This window comes from Nematolebias whitei, chromosome 4 (assembly GCF_014905685.2).
Source record: "Nematolebias whitei isolate Nwh7 chromosome 4, NemWhi1, whole genome shotgun sequence".
Lineage (NCBI taxonomy): Eukaryota > Metazoa > Chordata > Actinopteri > Cyprinodontiformes > Rivulidae > Nematolebias > Nematolebias whitei.
Genome location: NC_056501.1, coordinates 56,797,757 through 56,815,511, shown reverse-complemented (window position 1 = coordinate 56,815,511; position 17,755 = coordinate 56,797,757). Strand labels below are relative to the sequence as shown.

At 41.9% G+C, this 17,755-nt stretch overlaps 1 protein-coding gene across 1 annotated transcript in view; it reads left to right on the top strand.

Moving 5' to 3' along the window:
* Positions 1–16,568, top strand: part of LOC119408337 (trafficking protein particle complex subunit 11) — a 54,134-nt gene extending 37,566 nt beyond the window's left edge. Inside the window, exons 4-10 of the mRNA XM_037675132.1 lie at positions 1,977–2,050; positions 2,766–2,862; positions 6,883–7,016; positions 7,200–7,341; positions 10,174–10,267; positions 10,487–10,566; positions 16,491–16,568. Coding sequence (XP_037531060.1) covers positions 1,977–2,050; positions 2,766–2,862; positions 6,883–7,016; positions 7,200–7,341; positions 10,174–10,267; positions 10,487–10,566; positions 16,491–16,568 — 699 coding nt within the window. The remainder of the gene's footprint in view (positions 1–1,976; positions 2,051–2,765; positions 2,863–6,882; positions 7,017–7,199; positions 7,342–10,173; positions 10,268–10,486; positions 10,567–16,490) is intronic.
* The last annotated feature ends 1,187 nt before the right edge of the window (positions 16,569–17,755 follow it).

Sequence of the window (17,755 nt, the reverse complement as noted above, 5' to 3'; positions counted from 1 at the left end):
ATTCCATCACTCACAGTTGAAGAGTACCTATGATAAAAATTACAGTCTTCTACAAGCTTTGCAAGTGGGAAAACCTGAAAAATCAACAGTGTATCAAATACTTGTTCTCCCCACTGTAAATTGGTTTCTCAAAACACACCATTGGTTGGTCGTCTAACTATCTCTCAGATCTGAGGCAATGTGTTCAACATCTTCCAGTTATCTAACAGTTAACAACAGTGTACCACAAGGTTCAGTCTTAGGGCCCACACTCTCCACAATCTACATAAGTAATGTAGGTCAGACCATCCCTAATGCCTCCTTACATTTCTATGCTGATGACACAGTTGTTTATTGTTGAGCTAAAACAGTTACTAAGATTTTACAGCTTTTGCAATCTGCTTTTGACATAATCCAGTCAGATTTGTTTCGTCTCATACTTGTACTAAATGCTGACAAAACCAAAGGGATGTTGTTTTCAAACAGGAAGTCGGTCCCAGAAGTCCTTCCTTTTGATTTTATCTTCAAATGGTGTTCCTATTCAGTTTGTCTATTCTTACAAATCCTTGGGTATCTTGGTCGATTTGCATATCTCCTTTAAGCCCCACGTTGAAAACTTGGTAAAGAAATTGAAAGTAAAACTGAGTTTCTTTTTCAGAAATGGATCTTGTCTAACTTTGAATGCTAGGAAACACCTTGTAACTGTGACTTTCCTTCCCTCCATTGACTACGGTGACGTTATTTACATGAACACTCCTACAAGCACTCTGCAGATGTTGGACGCTGCCTATCATGGTGCACTAAGATTCATAACTGGTTGTAACTACCATACCCACCACTGCACCCTGTATTCACTGATTAACTGGTCATTATTAATTTCACACAGACTCTCTCACTGGTACATTTTCATGTTTAAATCACTTCTTGATCTGTTGCCTTCACACATCTCCACCTACATGTCTCTGCGTGAGTGCAGCTACAGCGTGCGCTCTCAGGACATTATTACATGCAGTGTTCCCTCTGTGAGGACTGAACTAGGCAAAAGGGCCTTCTCCTACTCCGCTACTGTTTCCTGGAATATTTTGCAAAAAGATCTGAAGCTCTCAACCTTGACCTCTCTAAGTGACTTTAAACATCTGCTAAGTTCATGGCAAACACCAACGCAGACATGTTTCTGTTTTTAGTTTTCTACATTGCTTTATAATGTAGCTGGTTTTTTTTTTTATATAATTTTCTTCCATTTATTTTTCAATTTGTATGCTTTTATGATTGTTTACTGTTGTCATCATTCTTTGTTAAAAACAGTTCTGTCTTATAAATGAGTCCTTGAGGCTCAATGAGACTAACCTGTATAAGTAAAGGTTGAATGAAAATTACTGTTGTTACTATTATGAACTTACTCTGAACAGAGAAAATGAGTGTGAATTCACTTAGTTTGAGAGGGGAAAAACTGTTTATCTGAAAACACTTAAGTTAACTTTCTCCAAACCATCCTGATGCATGCTCAATAATCCTGGTAGAAAAATTAAAAAAAGTTAAGTCTGGTTCTCTGGACGGGTTCAAAAAAACAAAAAATTGTAGAAATGTTTTGTCGAAACTTTTCTACAATTTTTTTTTGTTTTTTGAACTCGTCCAGAGGACCAGACTTAACTTTTTTACATTTCTCCAAACCACTAAACTGAGTTTTTAGTGTCTGAATGTTTTTTTTTTAATGAGTTCAATCAACTCAGAGTAGCTTAACATCAAGTTGTGTGCACATGTGCTATTAAAAGCCAATGTCAATGGATATTTGATACCTCAATTCACCATGGCAACCAGAGGGAAAACCGATCCGAATCGTTTCTACATAACGTACACAAAGTACTGATCAGACCAAGTAGACCCAAATGGTACAAGGTTGTGTCCTGTTTGAGTTAACACATTATCATAAGTTCAGAAGTGCACAAAAAGTGATTTATTTTTATAATAATGTGTATTTTTTTATTTGTTTCCTGCAGCTGCTGTTTGTCAGACACCAGTTTAAAATTGCTTTCTTCAGTGAGCTGAAACAGGACACCCAGAACGCCCTCAAGTGAGTGATACCTGTAGGAAACCACAATCTCCCCAGGACTCTGGTGAATTGTTGTGTGTTTGGGACTAAAACAAAATCTGTATTCTATTTATAAAATATTCAGTTGTTTATAATAGAGTCTGAGTTTGTAGCAGAGTACACCTGTGGCCAGAAGTAATGATCATGACACAAAAACGGTCATATTTGCTACCTTCTTTTTGTTTAGGATCGTATTTTGCATTAACTTTGGTATGAAGAGTGATCAGTAGGGTTGGATGATATGACCAAAAATAAATGTGGCAACATTTTGGTCATAGTTCTCAACTGAAAAAGGGTGGATTGCCCACTGTTGCCAGGGGAGAGGCCTTGCCTCTGATTATATAGAAATGAGTTGGCCCAGTGATTTGGCCCAGAAGTTAGTTGACAGCATGCCTGTATAAACTGCAGACGTCTTGGGGCCAAAAAGGCCTAACATTGCAAATATTTACCCTTTGCGTAAACATAATGTAATTATCAAACCTCTGAAACATATAGAATGCTTTTAATTATACTTTAGTTCACAATAGAAAAAAGATCTGAAAACATCAAAGCAAGAAAGTTTGTGAAAACCAGTCTTTCTGTCATTGTTAAATCTTTTGGTTGCAGCTTTTCAGCTTACCTTAGTGTGAGGTGTGAAACAGAACCAAACTCAGTGTGGGGTGTATAACTGAAGGATCTGCACTGTTTCTCTTAACAGGTACTACAGAACTGCTTACAGTCTAGTTCACGAGCTCCGAGCACACGAGACCAACATATTGGAAATTAAAACTCTGGCTGGATTCATCAGCTATAAGGTATGGTTCTGCTCAGACTTTGACCATCATAATCGTGAGGGTGAGCATCGAATATATTACTGCATAACTTCACAGTTTTAGACTTTGTAGCATTTTTTTAACCAGAATATATCTGAATTTGACATGAGTGGAACTTTGTAAAATGCAGTCTTTTCAGCAGTGGCTCTCAATTGTACCTTTAAATTCTTCTCTTAATGTTTTCAATCGAGCCTGACCGACAGAAATTTTGGCTATCGCCGATACCGATCTTGGAAGGGGTGGGCAGCCGCCGATAACCGATATAATGGATGAACATTTTTTAGTTTTGTCCACCCCCAAGAATCTAAGTAAACAGTGAGTGGAGCGGTGCTTGTTTATTTAGTAATCAGCTCCAAGTATACGTAGTTGCACTGGTCATAAAAACAGTCTTCCTAATGTGTGTTCACATTTTCTATCCTCCACTACTGACCATAAATTTATCAAGTGTGTTACACAAAAATATAAATTAAACAAAGAAACATCCTTCCCTGTTCATTGTTTAAACAGTCAGTCACTATGGTGAAAGTCTAATTAGTATTGATCGCAGCAGCATATTTTCTTTGCAGAGAAATAAAGATTTCAGACAATCAATGCATTTCATTGAGGATGACAAAGACAACATTACTAACACTGATATTTTACCTCTATGTTAGATTTATTGTTCTGGATAAAAATTTACAAGGCAATAGCTTATGCTAGGTTATCTAAATGTTAGCTTGCTAATTTGAGAGGCATGTAGCTAATGACAAGCGAGTTGGAGGATTGAAGAGAATTTATTATTGTTTTACAAAGCAGTTAAAATTAACATGCTCTGTTCAGCAAAATACGCTACACAGTATTGTGCCCTGCTTCGGCTGTGCTGAATGTGAAAGTGACTTAGTAGTCTTCATGTGTCCTCTGCTGGATACATTGTACAATTACGGCTGGCTCCAGTATTTGGGGAGAAAATTAGAAGTGCTTATATATATGGGACAATTATCAATGATACCGATAAGTCCCCAAACATCTATATTGGCCCTAGAGCTGGGCGATATCTCGATATTTTAAAGATATCTATATATATATTTTTGCAATATAAGTCGAGACTATCTCGATATAAAACAATATACTGTAGTTTTGCGTTTGGAAATCCTCCTGCCGTCTTCTTTCTCCGACTCACCCCCCTCCTCCCTCCTTGAACACAAACACACAGCCCCCCCCGCTTCTCCAGGAGGTGGGCGGGCAGGAGAGGAAACGTTTAGCAGAAGTAAACACGAGCAAATGAGCGTGTGTGAAGCTACAGCTCTGACAGAACTGACTCCTTCCCTGAAGCAAACCACGGTTCAACTCTCATTTAGCCATTGTCGTGGTTGGCTACCACGTCGTGTTCAACACAGCTGAGACGTCGCCCTCGGTATAAAAGATTTATTTGACAAAACATGGGTTACAGATATTCAGAGACAAACAATTACATTAATAAGATATATGCATATAAATGGAGCATTAAAGCACGAACCGTCTCGGTGTGCGCCTCCCGGAAATGCTCGGTGGGCGTGTGTTATTTCCGGCCTTTTATCACAGTTTGAGAAGGCTAGCTTTCTGATTGGTTTAGCTTCTGTTGCTAGGGTTACGACTCTAACCCACCCCCCTCAAGGACGTTAATATCTACATTTCAGATAAGAAGTTCTGCCTCACTGAAATCGTTCGTTTTAGCTGTTTGTTTAACGTGATTATACCTTAGTGATATCAAATGATTTGAGTTAAAGTTGTTTATTTCTAGGAATATTCTAGGAATAATTAATAACTATTAATTGTTATCTAACTCATGTTTGCGTGTTCTTACTTGATCCTTTTTATACTTTTTAGTTTAGTTGCTGTTGTAGCTTACTGTGACAATTAACCCTGTGTCCTCTCAGCTAAACCGACCCTGTATTCAACAATGATTAAATGTTAATGGTTATTATTAAGAGAGATCCTGAGGGATCTTATTTAGTCAAACTATATTGTCTAAATTAAAGAGATGTGTTCTAGCTTTATTTATGTTAATCAGTCTGCTATCTGGCATGATTTGATTGCTTGTAATATATCAAATGTGAACTTGTAAAATTATCCTTAGCTAATATGAGATTATATTTAAAGGTCAACTAGTTAGAATTAGCAAACATTTTCTATAATTATAGTGCAACCCTGGAAGAAAGACACACACACTTTGTATAACATGACATTTGAATGCTTGACAGGAAATATAAAAAAGGTATAAAAATATGAAATCCAACACCATGCTGTGCCTTTTTGAGGAACAGAGACAGGTACCGCAACATTAATAAATCAACAGCTTATCATATCTCTAAAGATACAGTCCTTAGCGGCTAACAAGATAGCTAACGCTTTAGCCGTCTTGTTCCACAGCTGAGACGGGACCGTGTCTTAGCTATATGATAAACTGCTGATTTATTAATGTCGCGCTACCTCTCTCTGTTCTTTTAAAAGGCACAGCACGGCTAAATGAGCTCTGAACCGTGGTTTGCTTCAAGGAAGGAGACAGGTCAGTCACACCTGCAGCTTCAAGGTTCCAAGTGGAGGCTCACTTTACCGCAGTTCACACACGCTTACTAACGTGAAGGCGGCGCAGCTGAATGGACTGTACTTATATAGCGCCTTTCTATCTTATCAAGATACTCAAAGCTCTTTACAACACAATCTCTGCCCTCATTTACCCATTCATACACTCTACTAGATCTCTACAAAGAATAGTCAGAGCTTTAAATCACATTCATACACCAATGGGACACACATCGGAGGCAATGAGGAGTTCATTGTCTCACTCAGGAACACTTCAGCATGTGACTGCTGGTGGAATCAAACCCACAACTCTCCCATTGGAGGATGACTGCTCTAGCCTCTCAGCCACAGCTGCCCCCAGCTGAAGAGGATTAATATTTAATATATGTAAATATATGTCTAAAAAATAAACTAATATATGTAAATAGTTAATTTTTTTAGGCATTTATTTTGTATAGTTACGGCTGTTGTTAATAAATGTGGCTGTGTGACAACTGGGACAAAACTTTGACTCAAAAATATATTTTTGTTATTAATTTATGGAAAGAAAAAATATTGAGATATATATCGTATATCGAGATTTATCTTAAAATATTGAGATATAAATTTTGGCCCATATCGCCCAGCTCTAATTGGCCCTACCAATATATCAGTCGGGCTCTAGGTTTCAATCCGTTGTTCTAATGGCTATTACCTTTGTCAGCCATTTTGAAGTGGGGTTTAGTGTAAAAGAGTGTAAATAGTATTTACCCTTTGTTGTTAATTCTTTGAATGACCTCAGCCATTTTCATTGTTAAAAAAAAACAGTTCTCAATTGACCTACCTGGTAAAATAAAGGTTAATAATACCTAAGTTTGGGGAGCCAGAGTTTAATTCTGACAGGATTAAGGAGCCAGTGGGGATTTGTAGAATTTGATGTTGCCCACTGGGCAGAGGAACAGGAATGCATTTGAGTATTATCGATGGAGTCACTACCGCCACGCTTCGGAATATGGAGCTGCCAGTTACCAGTAGGTGTGTCGCTGAGTGAGAAAGTTTGATTTGAAACGTGACCAGGCTTAGCCTTAGCACTGTGTTTATCTGAACTGTTGCCCAACCAGCCTGGGGCCCCGGCAGCAAACTCTAATATTTATTTAGGTATTTCTTGTAACAAATGCTGGCCCCTGCAGAGTCTGCAGTGAGTTTTGGTCCCTGAGCAGATTTATTTGGTGTCTGTGGCTTTAAGCTTTGAACAGTATTTGACTCCTTATTCATTAATTCATTATATTAGCAAACATATTCAGGAATTCCTGCCAGGTGTGACCCTGGAATTTCCTGGAAGTGCTACATATTGCTGCTGCTGTATTTGACCAAGTCAAATTTTGAAGTTGTGTTCATTTTGAGACTGAAGATATCCACGTTGATTGTGGCTGTATTCAGACTAGCCATCTGTCACATCTGTTTGTGTTTTATATCTTTCAGATCTGTCGCTTGTGTTTCCAACATAACACCCCTCTGGATGCCATCGCTCAGTTCAGGAAGCACATGGACCTGTGTAAGAAGAAGATTGGTAGTGCTGAACTGGCTTTTGAGCATTCTGCATGGATGTCCAAACAGTAAGATTTACATATCTCTATCTTTAAACAATGATCATGCTGTATCTTCCGGTGTAATCTAACATAATTTTAGGAGATGCCTGGATTAGATTAAGGAATTGTTTAAATGAACTCTCAAGTTATTCAATATAAACATACAACGATGGTTTCAGGGCTGAAGCCAGACTTTCTGCTTCTCAACAGGTTCCAGTCATTTGGTGAGCTCTTTGATGAGGCCATAAAGTTGGGTCTGACAGCCATTCAGACTCAGAACCCGGGATTCTACTACCAACAAGCTGCCTGTTACTGCCATGACAGGAAGCAGCTGGCACAGCAGCTCTGTCAGGTCCAGACTTTTCCTTCAGATGTGTTTTTATATGCCTGTCGAAAGGCAGACATTTTATGGTATAGTCTGCATACGTATGTCAGTAAACTTTCTCTTGTCCTGCCCATAATGACTGATCCACTCAAGATAATATTATTGACGGCGGCTGTGGCTGAGTGGTTAGAGCAGTCGTCCTCCAATGCGAGAGTTGGGGGTTCGAATCCACCAGCAGTCACATGTCGAAGTGTCCCTGGGCAAGACACTGAACCCCTCATAGCCTCTGATGTGTGTCCCATCGGTGTCTGAATGTGATCTAAAGCACTGATTAGTCTCATTAGAATGATTTGTTCAATTAGCTTTGTAGAAATCTAGTAGAGTGCTGTATGAATGGGTAAATGAGGACACAGATTGTAGTGTAAAGCGCTTTGAGTATCTTGAAATAAGATAGAAAGGCGCTATATAAGTACAGTCCATTTACCAAAATAAAATGCAATAATTTACAAGTTAAACAACAAAAAAGGAAGATGATCTTAATAAAATTAGATTTCTCATTGAGTTGAAAATGGTCTCTTACGGTACAGTCAGCACAATGTTCTCTGGTGAAATTAACACTGGAGATGTCTTCACCACTTTATGTGTGTAGCATCAGTTTAAACAAACTGGTCAGGCACTAGGACCATGAGGTGGTGGTGTGACAGCAGCTTTCTCCTGTAGCTACGTGCTGAGAGAAAGGGTCTGTTGAGTATTTTTTTGAGCTTTGAAGCCGAGGAAATAAAGTTTAAACCTCTAGACAAAGAGGAAAGGGGAAAACAAAATCTGATTGTTTACTGAGAGCACCCCCCCACACACACACACACACACACGCACACACAGTCCTCCCCCCCCCCCCCCACACACACACACACACACTCTAGCTGCTTAATTATCTGAGTTCTTCAGTGTCAGCAACTTTTCTATGTACAGTAGTCAGTCCCTCGCTACTTCGCGGTTCATTTATTGCGGACTTGCTCTATTGCGGTTTTTCAAAATAAGATTGGACATGACACACAACTGGCTGACTGACAGATGAGCTGCATGATCAGCATGGAATTTTTATTTAAAATAAATTATTTTAAATTATTTAGCACCTGCTGTTCCTGTGTACATCTCCAGAGCTCCCTCCTGCAGCTAATCAGCTGATCTCTGCTCTGTAACGGAGAAGTAGGCATGGCCAAGAGCGCTGGCAGGTGGCAGAGAGCAGAGGAGGCAGAGAGCTGAAATCATGACATTCTGTGCTCTTTTTGAGCTTTAGAGTTTAGAAGCATTGTTTATAGTATTGCAAGATAAACTACTTACTACTACTACTAGTACTACGTACTACTATTCCTACTTTGTGGTTTTTCACTTATCGTGGGGCTTCAGGGTACGGATCCCCTGCAATAAACGAGGGACTACTGTAGTTTAAAAACTGAATGTTGCTGACTATAGACTGATGGAAAAATAAAATAAAATAAATCAAATTTTGTTGACCTATATGAAAACTGTTTGTAGAGGCTAGGGCTTTAACAGACTACTCAAGTAATCGACACATCGATTCCTAGGACATCTCTCGAGTTTTTAAATTTCACGTCGAGTATTCGTAGTGGCGTCATTACGTCGCCGTTACGTCATTGCGTCGCCGTTACGTCATTGCGTCACGTGATCCGCACCGGGCGCAGGCTACAAAATGGATTCCCCCAAGCAGACGGATGGCGCAAAGCAGGCCCAGTCTTGGCAAACAGGTAGAAATACATCAATAGTATGGAAATATTTCACTAAAGATGAATCTTCCGGTTTAACTAACTGGGGCGGCTGTGGCTGAGTTGTTAGAGCAGTCGTCCTCCAATGCGAGAGTTGGGGGTTCAAATCCACCAGCAGTCACATGCTGAAGTGTCCCTGGGCAAGACACTGAACCCCTCATAAAAGACACTGAACCCCTCATAGCCTCTGATGTGTGTCCCATCAGTGTATGAATGTGATCTAAAAGCACTGATTAGTCTCATCAGAATGATTCGTTCAATTAGCTTTGTAGAGATCTATTAAAGTGCTGTATGAATGGGTAAATGAGGACACAGATTGTAATGTAAAGCGCTTTGAGTATCTTGAAATAAGATAGAAAGGTGCTATATAAGTACAGTCCATTTAACTACCGTAAGGAAACAGAAAATGAATCAACTTCCTGACTGAGCTCGTTGCAAACCGATGTTACACAATATTCAGTGACCACCATATATTGTGACCGTAGGGGCGGTGTTGCATGCACTGTTGCAGGTCACATAATATGGTGTAACACCGGGTCCAATCGACCGAACCAGAACTAGCTTCCTCTGACATTGTTTCACAAACAAAAAGCAAAAAATATTCATCTCTAAACCTATTAAAAAACATATAAACATATTAATCTCTAAAACTAAACCTAATGCGCACCACCACGGTCGGTGGTGCGGGGTGGTCGACCGCCCCACTGGTTTTAGTTTAGTTTTTTACATGCCGTATGTTTTTCACTTTTGCAGCTTAATAATAATAACTAATAGTTTTGTTTTTCCTGTGTCTTATTTGCAGTATGATAAATGGTAGGATCATAAATATATGCTCCCAATGTTTTGTTGGTCTTTTTTTTGTAAATAATGATCTTTTTTGTGGTTTTATTTATTTATTTATTGTTGCATCTTGAGATCCTATGACATCAACAATTACTCGAGTTCTACTCTAGTTTTATTATGTTAATGTTGAATTTAAAAATGATGTAGTCGTTCAACCCCTAGTAGAGGCACAACTGATTTAATTATAGTTTTATGAGAGAAATTTCCCCTCAATTGGTCTTTTTTTCCCCAGGCTATGGTGAGTTATTCCTCCACAGACCTACTGGATCCCCAGAGTGGAGGACTGGACTTCTATGGCCAGAGACCCTGGAGACAAGGACACCAGAGTATGAACACACACACACACCATGTCTGAACAACACAATCAAACAATACACACACACACACACCATGTCTGAACAACACAATCAAACAATCTGATTTGTGAATGTGTGATAATGTTCCAAAATGTTCTGGAGGAACAGAAATTACCTCATGAACAGATTTTTATTTTTTAAAGAAGCACAGAATCACACACAGTTGGTTGATGTGTGTTTTATCTTCAGGTATTGATCCTCCTGATGCAGAGAAGGAGAAGATGGGGATTTTGGCCCTTCAGATTAAAGAGAGAGATGTCCCTCATTCTGTAAGAAAACTGTTACAGTGCAACGTGAAATACAGCAGCTTCAGAAAGTGTTTGCGCTCCATCCATCATCTTTACCTACTTCTTCCTATCTGGGTTGCGGGGGGTCACTGGTGCCCATGTCCAGCAGTCACTGTGCGAGAGGACACATAGGACAAGTCCATCACAAGGACACAGAGACAAACAAGACAAACAGCCATTCACACTCACTCATACAGCAGGAACAGTTTAGAGTTACCAGCCCAACACTTTATTTAATTATTTGTTTAACTTTATTTAACCAGGCAAATCCTATTGAGATCACAAATCTTTTTTGCAAGAGAGGCCTGGGCCTCAAGGCAGCCCAAACCCACTCAAACACAAGGAGGACATGCAAACTCTGCACAAAAAGACCCCAAGTCCAAACCTGGAACTGAATCCATGACCTTCTCGCAATGAGGTGGCTGTGGTAACTGTCTAAGCTAAGCTAAGTAAGGTGTCATGCCACTGTTGTGTTGCATTTAGATGCTACATTCATTTTTACCTCAGTAATCTACACTTTGCATCTTATAATGGCAGAGAAAACTTATATTAAAAAATCAAACCAAATTTATTTGTATAGCACATTTAAAAAAATACTGCCATTAGTCAAAGTGCTGCACCGAGTACAATTACTGGTATTAAGAAGACTAAACAAAAATAATACACCAAAAAACAAGAAAAAATAAAAACAGCTATAAATATGGCAAAAAAAAATTAAACTAATAAAATACAGCAAAAATGTCAACTCTCAAGTCATTACAATAAAATATGAAATAACACATTTCCATAAGAATTCAAACCTTTTGCAGCATCTGACATTATAATCGATGTGAATAATTATTTTATTATTTTAATAATTTTGTACATAGCCCTGAGACTACATTTGTTGTGATTTGGTGCTGTAAATTGAATTGAACTACTGCTGCCAATCTTGGCCAGGACACTCTGGTGAAAGAGATCTGAGCTCTCAATGTGTCTTTCCTGTGTAAATAATGGTTTAAATAGATTTTTTTTTAAAATATGAATTAATGAGTCAAAAACTGTCATAGAAAAAAAGAGATTCCCAGAACAACCAGGTGTAAGCTTCATCAGATTTATTACAAAGATTTGGAGAACAGCCAGTAATCACAGAAGATGAATGCATTTTCAAGTACACACTTATCAATGCCTTCACCTTTCTGAGGTTCTGACCCGTTCTGACTTCCTGAACAGAAAAAATCAGTTTTGTAGGAACAACCAGCCCCCAGACCCTCCTCGCCCTGTCCAACTTTATTATAACCCAGCTGCAGTCAGGAGCGGGGAGATATCTGGAACGCCATGGACTCTGAAAGAAAGACGTCACTGTCTTCATGTCAATCAGACCTTGAGGATGTTAGAATTCTGTCTTGCTGTCCCTTCACTGACCACATGAAGACTGATTATTAATTACATAGAGTGAGGATCATGGAACATTTTAATATCATTCACAATAACAGTAAAAGAGCAGGTAAAATTATGGAGCATGGTGAATGCAAATGATATACGTTCCCTTGACAAACTTTATTTGCTTACCTACCTACTGACTGACTGAGATAATAACTTAATTATTTAATTAACATAGAGAGGCCAGACTGAGATGGTTTAGACATGTCCAGAGGAGGGACAGTGGTTTGGACATATCCAGAGGAGGGACAGTGGGTATACTGGTAGAAGGATGTTAGAAATGCAGCTGTCAGGAAAAAGACTAAGACATGGAGGTAGTTGGAGTAAGGACAACGTGAAATGGAGGAGGATGACTCGCTGTGGAGACCCCTGAAGAGGGAAAAGCTGAAAGAAGAAGAATTAATATAATATATATTAATTTAATTGGTTCTGATTCCACAACAAGTTCAGAATCACACACTAACGTGTAACGTCCATATTTACTTCCTTAAACACAGCACGCTGCATGTGACGTCACATTTTCTTCTGCGCAAGCAGATCACCTCAGAACTGTAAATGATTCACACTGGAGTCTGATGGAGGACGCATTTTATTGATAATGTAAACGATAATTTAAAAAAAACTGGATCTGATCAGAAAATCTGAATTACGCACTAAGACCTGCAGTGTGAATGTAGCCAATCAGAACTGTAGACTGACACTAATCTGGCCTTAATGAAAAACTTGGCAGAAACCTTTCCTTGGCGCAAAAATGTGAAAACTGTTCAAAGTACTCTCAGACCACAAAGAACAGGATTCCTTGATCTGACGAAACCCAAACTATACGGCTTGAACTCTTCTAAATGTTATCTCTAATGGAAACGTTGGTTACGTACTGTAACCCCAGATTCTATGAGTATAGGCGTAGCCCTTTAAGGCTGTCGCTAGTGGGCTTATCCCTACGCGCGCAGCACAGCACTGAAAACTTTAGTCCACGCCCACCTGCTGTGTGGGCCTCACCCCCGGTCCGTATAAATTACGGTGAGACCGGGTAATCGGCTCCCAAATAGGTTTATTCTTCAGCCATTTAGGAACCAGTGAGGCCCAGAGCTTAAAGGGCTACGCCTATACTCATAGAATCTGGGGTTACAGTACGTAACCAACATTCTATTTCGTATAGGCTTCGCCCTTTAAGACCATTCGCTAGTGGGTTAAAAGGCGAAGCAGGATGTAGTCTGTCTCACTGGGTCCATTCAGACACAACATGAAGCACCTGCTTTCACAAAAAAAAAAAATTTCATCACTCAGCCTTCTGTGTGCATAATTACACGCTGCGTAATTGAGTGCTCCATGCGCAGGAGCGCACCGGAGAAGATCTCTGGTGAGGAAAAAAGGCTGAGATGGCAGACCTGCCGTTGTGAATAGCAACAACGGAGGATATGAATTGTAAAAGTGTAACGATAAACAGAGCAGACCAACAGCTCCCCAGGATGAACCGGTTAATAACAATAAAATCAGCAGTCATGAACTTGTGACTGATAATAAATATCTCACACTGCGACTGCATGCAGGCAGGTGTGAGCTCAAAAGTGAGGCTCCATGAAACAAATAATCATTCTGTCAGAACCCTGAGAACAGAATGGGTCATGGAGAAAGTAGAAACATCATGTAGATAAAAACAAATAATTGAACATGGCGATGACCATGCAGCTGCCATACAAATTTCCTTCACTGTCATCCCTCCATGCAGAGCCATGGAGAATGAAAACCCTCTGGTGGAATGCGCTGAGATTCTCTGGAGGATCCAGTCCAGATGAATTGTAAGCTTCAGAAATAGCCTCACACAACAGTGTGAGAGGCGCTGGGTGGATAGAGGACGTCCTGAAGAGCTGTCCCAGTAATGCACGAACATACGCTGAAAGCGGCGCAGTGCGGCCGTGTGCTCCACGTAACATGAAAAATGCGCACATGGGACAGAAATAGGTGACATGTTGCTTCCTCGTCAGAATTATGAGGAAGAGGATAAAACCCATCCAAGGTTATCACTCTCGATCTGAATGAGCTTGTGATGTTTTTCATAGCAGGGTTAAAACGCAGTACAGCTGAACTGCCGTCAGCTTGAATTCTGAGACATGAGGGAGCAACAGAGAGAGCAAACAAACACTCACTCTCTTTGCCGACGTCAGAACTAACAGCAGGGCTGTTTTTAATTATAGAAATTTAGTGAAACCTGATCTAAAGGCTCAGAAGGAGCTTTGATCAGAGCGTGCAGGACCATCATTAGGTCTCACTGTGAAGCTAGTGGACATGACACCGGTCTGTGTCTCTGTACACCTTTCAGGAAACGCTTCATCAACAGGTGATTAAGAACTGTTCTGTCACCAAAGCCTTCGTGACGGGAAGAAATAGCTGCAGCTTAAGTTTTAATTGTGCTGAACGCTAGATCTCTGTCCATCAGCTGCTATAGAAAGGACAGCATGCCACCTGGTGGCCATGAGATGGCCTCCACGCCTTTCTCTGCGCACCAGCGCTGAAAAAACTGTCCACTTGATGTGTACAGCGTTGTGGTAGAAGCAGCTCGTGCGCCCTGAATGTATGCATCACATCCTGTGGGAGGCCCACCTTTTCTAAACGGATCTGTTCAGCGGACAGACCCAAAGATGCTGACCTATTTCTGGGTAACTCCTGATCGCTCTTCCTGCCTGAAGGAGAGCGCACCCCCACAGCAGTTTCCCCGGCCGACCCGATATCAGTCGCTGCAGATTTGGGAACCACGGAGCGCATATGCGTTGGGGAGCTACGAGGATGACTGACGGTTCTTCCTCCCGGACACGGTCCAGGGTTCGTGCTATCGGCAGGACTGAAGGGAATACATAAAGAAGCATTTTTGGCCACGAGCTGTGAGCGAAGGCGTTCACTCCTAATGGTGGGTCGTCTCGTGGGCTCATTGAGAACCATAATTGACACTGGACGTTCTCCCGTGTGGCGGACAGATCCACTGCTGCTCGGCCAAACCTGCTCCAAAATCCGAGAAATCAACTCGAGATGGAGGCTCCAGTCTCTGTGGCGGGGACCGCCCCTCGACATGATGTCCGCTCACTTGTTTAGGACGCTGGGAATATACACTGCTCTAATGGAGAGCAGGTTTTTGTGTGTGCCCAACACAACAACTGTTTAGTGATGCGTAACAGTTGGGCTGAGCGCATGTCTCCTTGACGGTTTATGTAAACTGTCATCACTTCGTGACGCCTATATATCAGAATGATGGAAATGTGAAAATATGCGCTCTTCAGATCTATGGAGGTGAAAACCAGTCGTTCTGGTGAAGTTCTCCAGCAGCTGTTTGTCAGCATGTGGAATTGTCTCCCCATGATGGAATTGCTGAACTTGAACAGGTCGAGAATGGGTCTCATCCCTCAGGGTTTTTTTTCAGAACCATGATGTAGTGGGAGGGAAAAAAAACCCGTATTTTCCTCTCCGTTGGGAACTCTGGAAATCACGTTTTCCGTCAGAAATTCCTGAACTTCTGTCTGGAGAGACGAGCTCTGTTCTGGAGAAGATAGAACCATCTCTATAATCCCTCTGAACGGTGGGGGTTGAGCTGCAAACTGTAGCGTGTAACCCCTTCTGATCAAATGGTCCGCCCATCTGTCCAGGAAACACACTCGCTGCCACTCTGAGTAACGCTCGGAGAGCGGGCATGCATTTGTGTTGTCATGTTTCTCATGAACGTCAACCAGACTAAAAATCCTTACTGCCATCACTCGCTCCGGAGTTTCTCCGGGGGTAACCCAAGGAGGGCTCTGACAGAAAAAAGGGCTGTATGTGTGCCTCTGTGCTGAGCCCAGGCTGCGGTCTCACATAGAGCTGAGGTGAGCCGGCGCGCACTGAGAGGAGGCGTGAGTGCTTTCTGAGTGAGACGCCATTTCGGTGGAGGCTGCAGCTGTCGTGGAGAAAACACGTTTACTCCCGCTGCGCTGTGAGTGGGCAGAAAACAGCAGGAATTAAAAATGGGCTCTGGCTGAAAACGAGGGATTTTACCGGACTCGGTTTGCTGAAAAAACATCATTTTAGCTGACGTGGCAGACGAGTGTTTTGTGATATTTACTGAACTGCAGTGCCATTTAAAATGCTGTTTAGAGGTTACTGGCTCATTCTGTGTGAGGAATGTGTGAACAGAGGTAGCTGTGAGCTCAGCTGATCTGACAGTCTCAGATGAAAAAAACTTTACTTTCAGAGGTGTTTCTGTTTTATATAAAAAAAACATACATCATCAAAAAACACATACCTTGCCCTCAAGGATCTGTAACCTGGTGGAGGGGGCTGGCGGAGGAGTGGAGCGTGAAGTCGCTGCCGCAGCTGTGGAGCGCCTCTGCTGCTGTTGCTGGCCAAGGCGGTCCCTCCAGTGGCCAGAGGGGCGAGAGGACGACTGTGACATCACCAGATGGTGTGCAGTCTCTGAGACCTCCTCGGACTTCTGCGATTTCTCGTGGATGGTCCTATAGTTGGACCCGAACAGCGCCTCTGGGGTGATGGGGCCCTCCAGCAGGTCTTTCTGTAGCCTCTCGGACAAGACTGGCTAGAGGCGGAGCCAAGTGGTCCTCTGGATCATGGTCATCCATGCGGCGATGCGGGAAGGCAGACCGCAGAGGTGGTACATGTTTAAGATGACATCAGCAGCTTTACAGAGAGAGAGCTCTTTGTCTCCTCCAGCAGGTCTGCTTCCTCCAGCCGCTTAGAGATGCTGTAGGCCAGCAGGGCGACGTTTTTGTTCGCTTCAGCCGTCTGGCATGTTTACTGGTGAGCTCGGTTGGAGACCTTGTCACCATCTGGTCATGCTTCCCTGCAGGGACAGGTTGCTGGTCCATGCTGGAAGCTTTTGCCCCAAATGCCACAGCCAGGCTTGGCTCTGGGGGGGGGGGGGGGGGGGGGTGACCGAGGGAAAAAACACAGATCAGTAAAACCCTCACCCCCGAAGGTGGAGACGGATGTCTTCAGCTTGCCGGGCCCAGCTGCAGCCTCTTTCCAGTGTGACGTCACAGCTGGACAGCGAGGCCAGATGGGGTCAGGGCGATGAGCTGGGGCGGAGCCAACCTTGCCACCAGATCATCCGATCAGGGCAGAGGGAGGCGAGGGACAGAAAGTCCCTTGTGTTAACATCCTCCTGGATTTCCTGATGCATGCTCAATAATCCAGGTAGAAAAATCTAAAAAAGTTAAATCTGGTCCTCTGGACATTCAAAAAAAACAAAACAAAGCAAATCAACAAAAAATGTAGAAACATTTCGTCTCTCATCCGAGAGACTTCCTCAGTTCTGAGGAGCTGTATTCAGCTCAGTCTCTTAAATAGCACCGTCTCAGAGTGGATCAACCACTGTTGATATTGCAGTAGAGGTGGTCAGTTTAAAATTAAAATCAGACACCACTCTGAGCAGCAGGACCACACTTTCCACAGAACAACTGTGTCAACTCTTGAAACAGTGCCTACAGTCAACCTACTTCACTTATGGGGAGCAATATTATAGGCAGAAACATGGGTGTGCTATGGGGTCTCCAGTTTCTCCTATTGTTGCCAACCTGTACATGTAGGAGGTAGAAAAGAGAGCCTTGACGTCCTTTTCAGTGACACCACCAAGTCATTGGTTCAAGTATGTTGACGACACTTGGGTTAAAATCAAATCTCAGGAAGTCCAACATTTTACTGACCACATCAACTCTGTGGATAAATACATCAAGTTCACACGAGAAGATGTAAAAAATGGCAGGTTGGC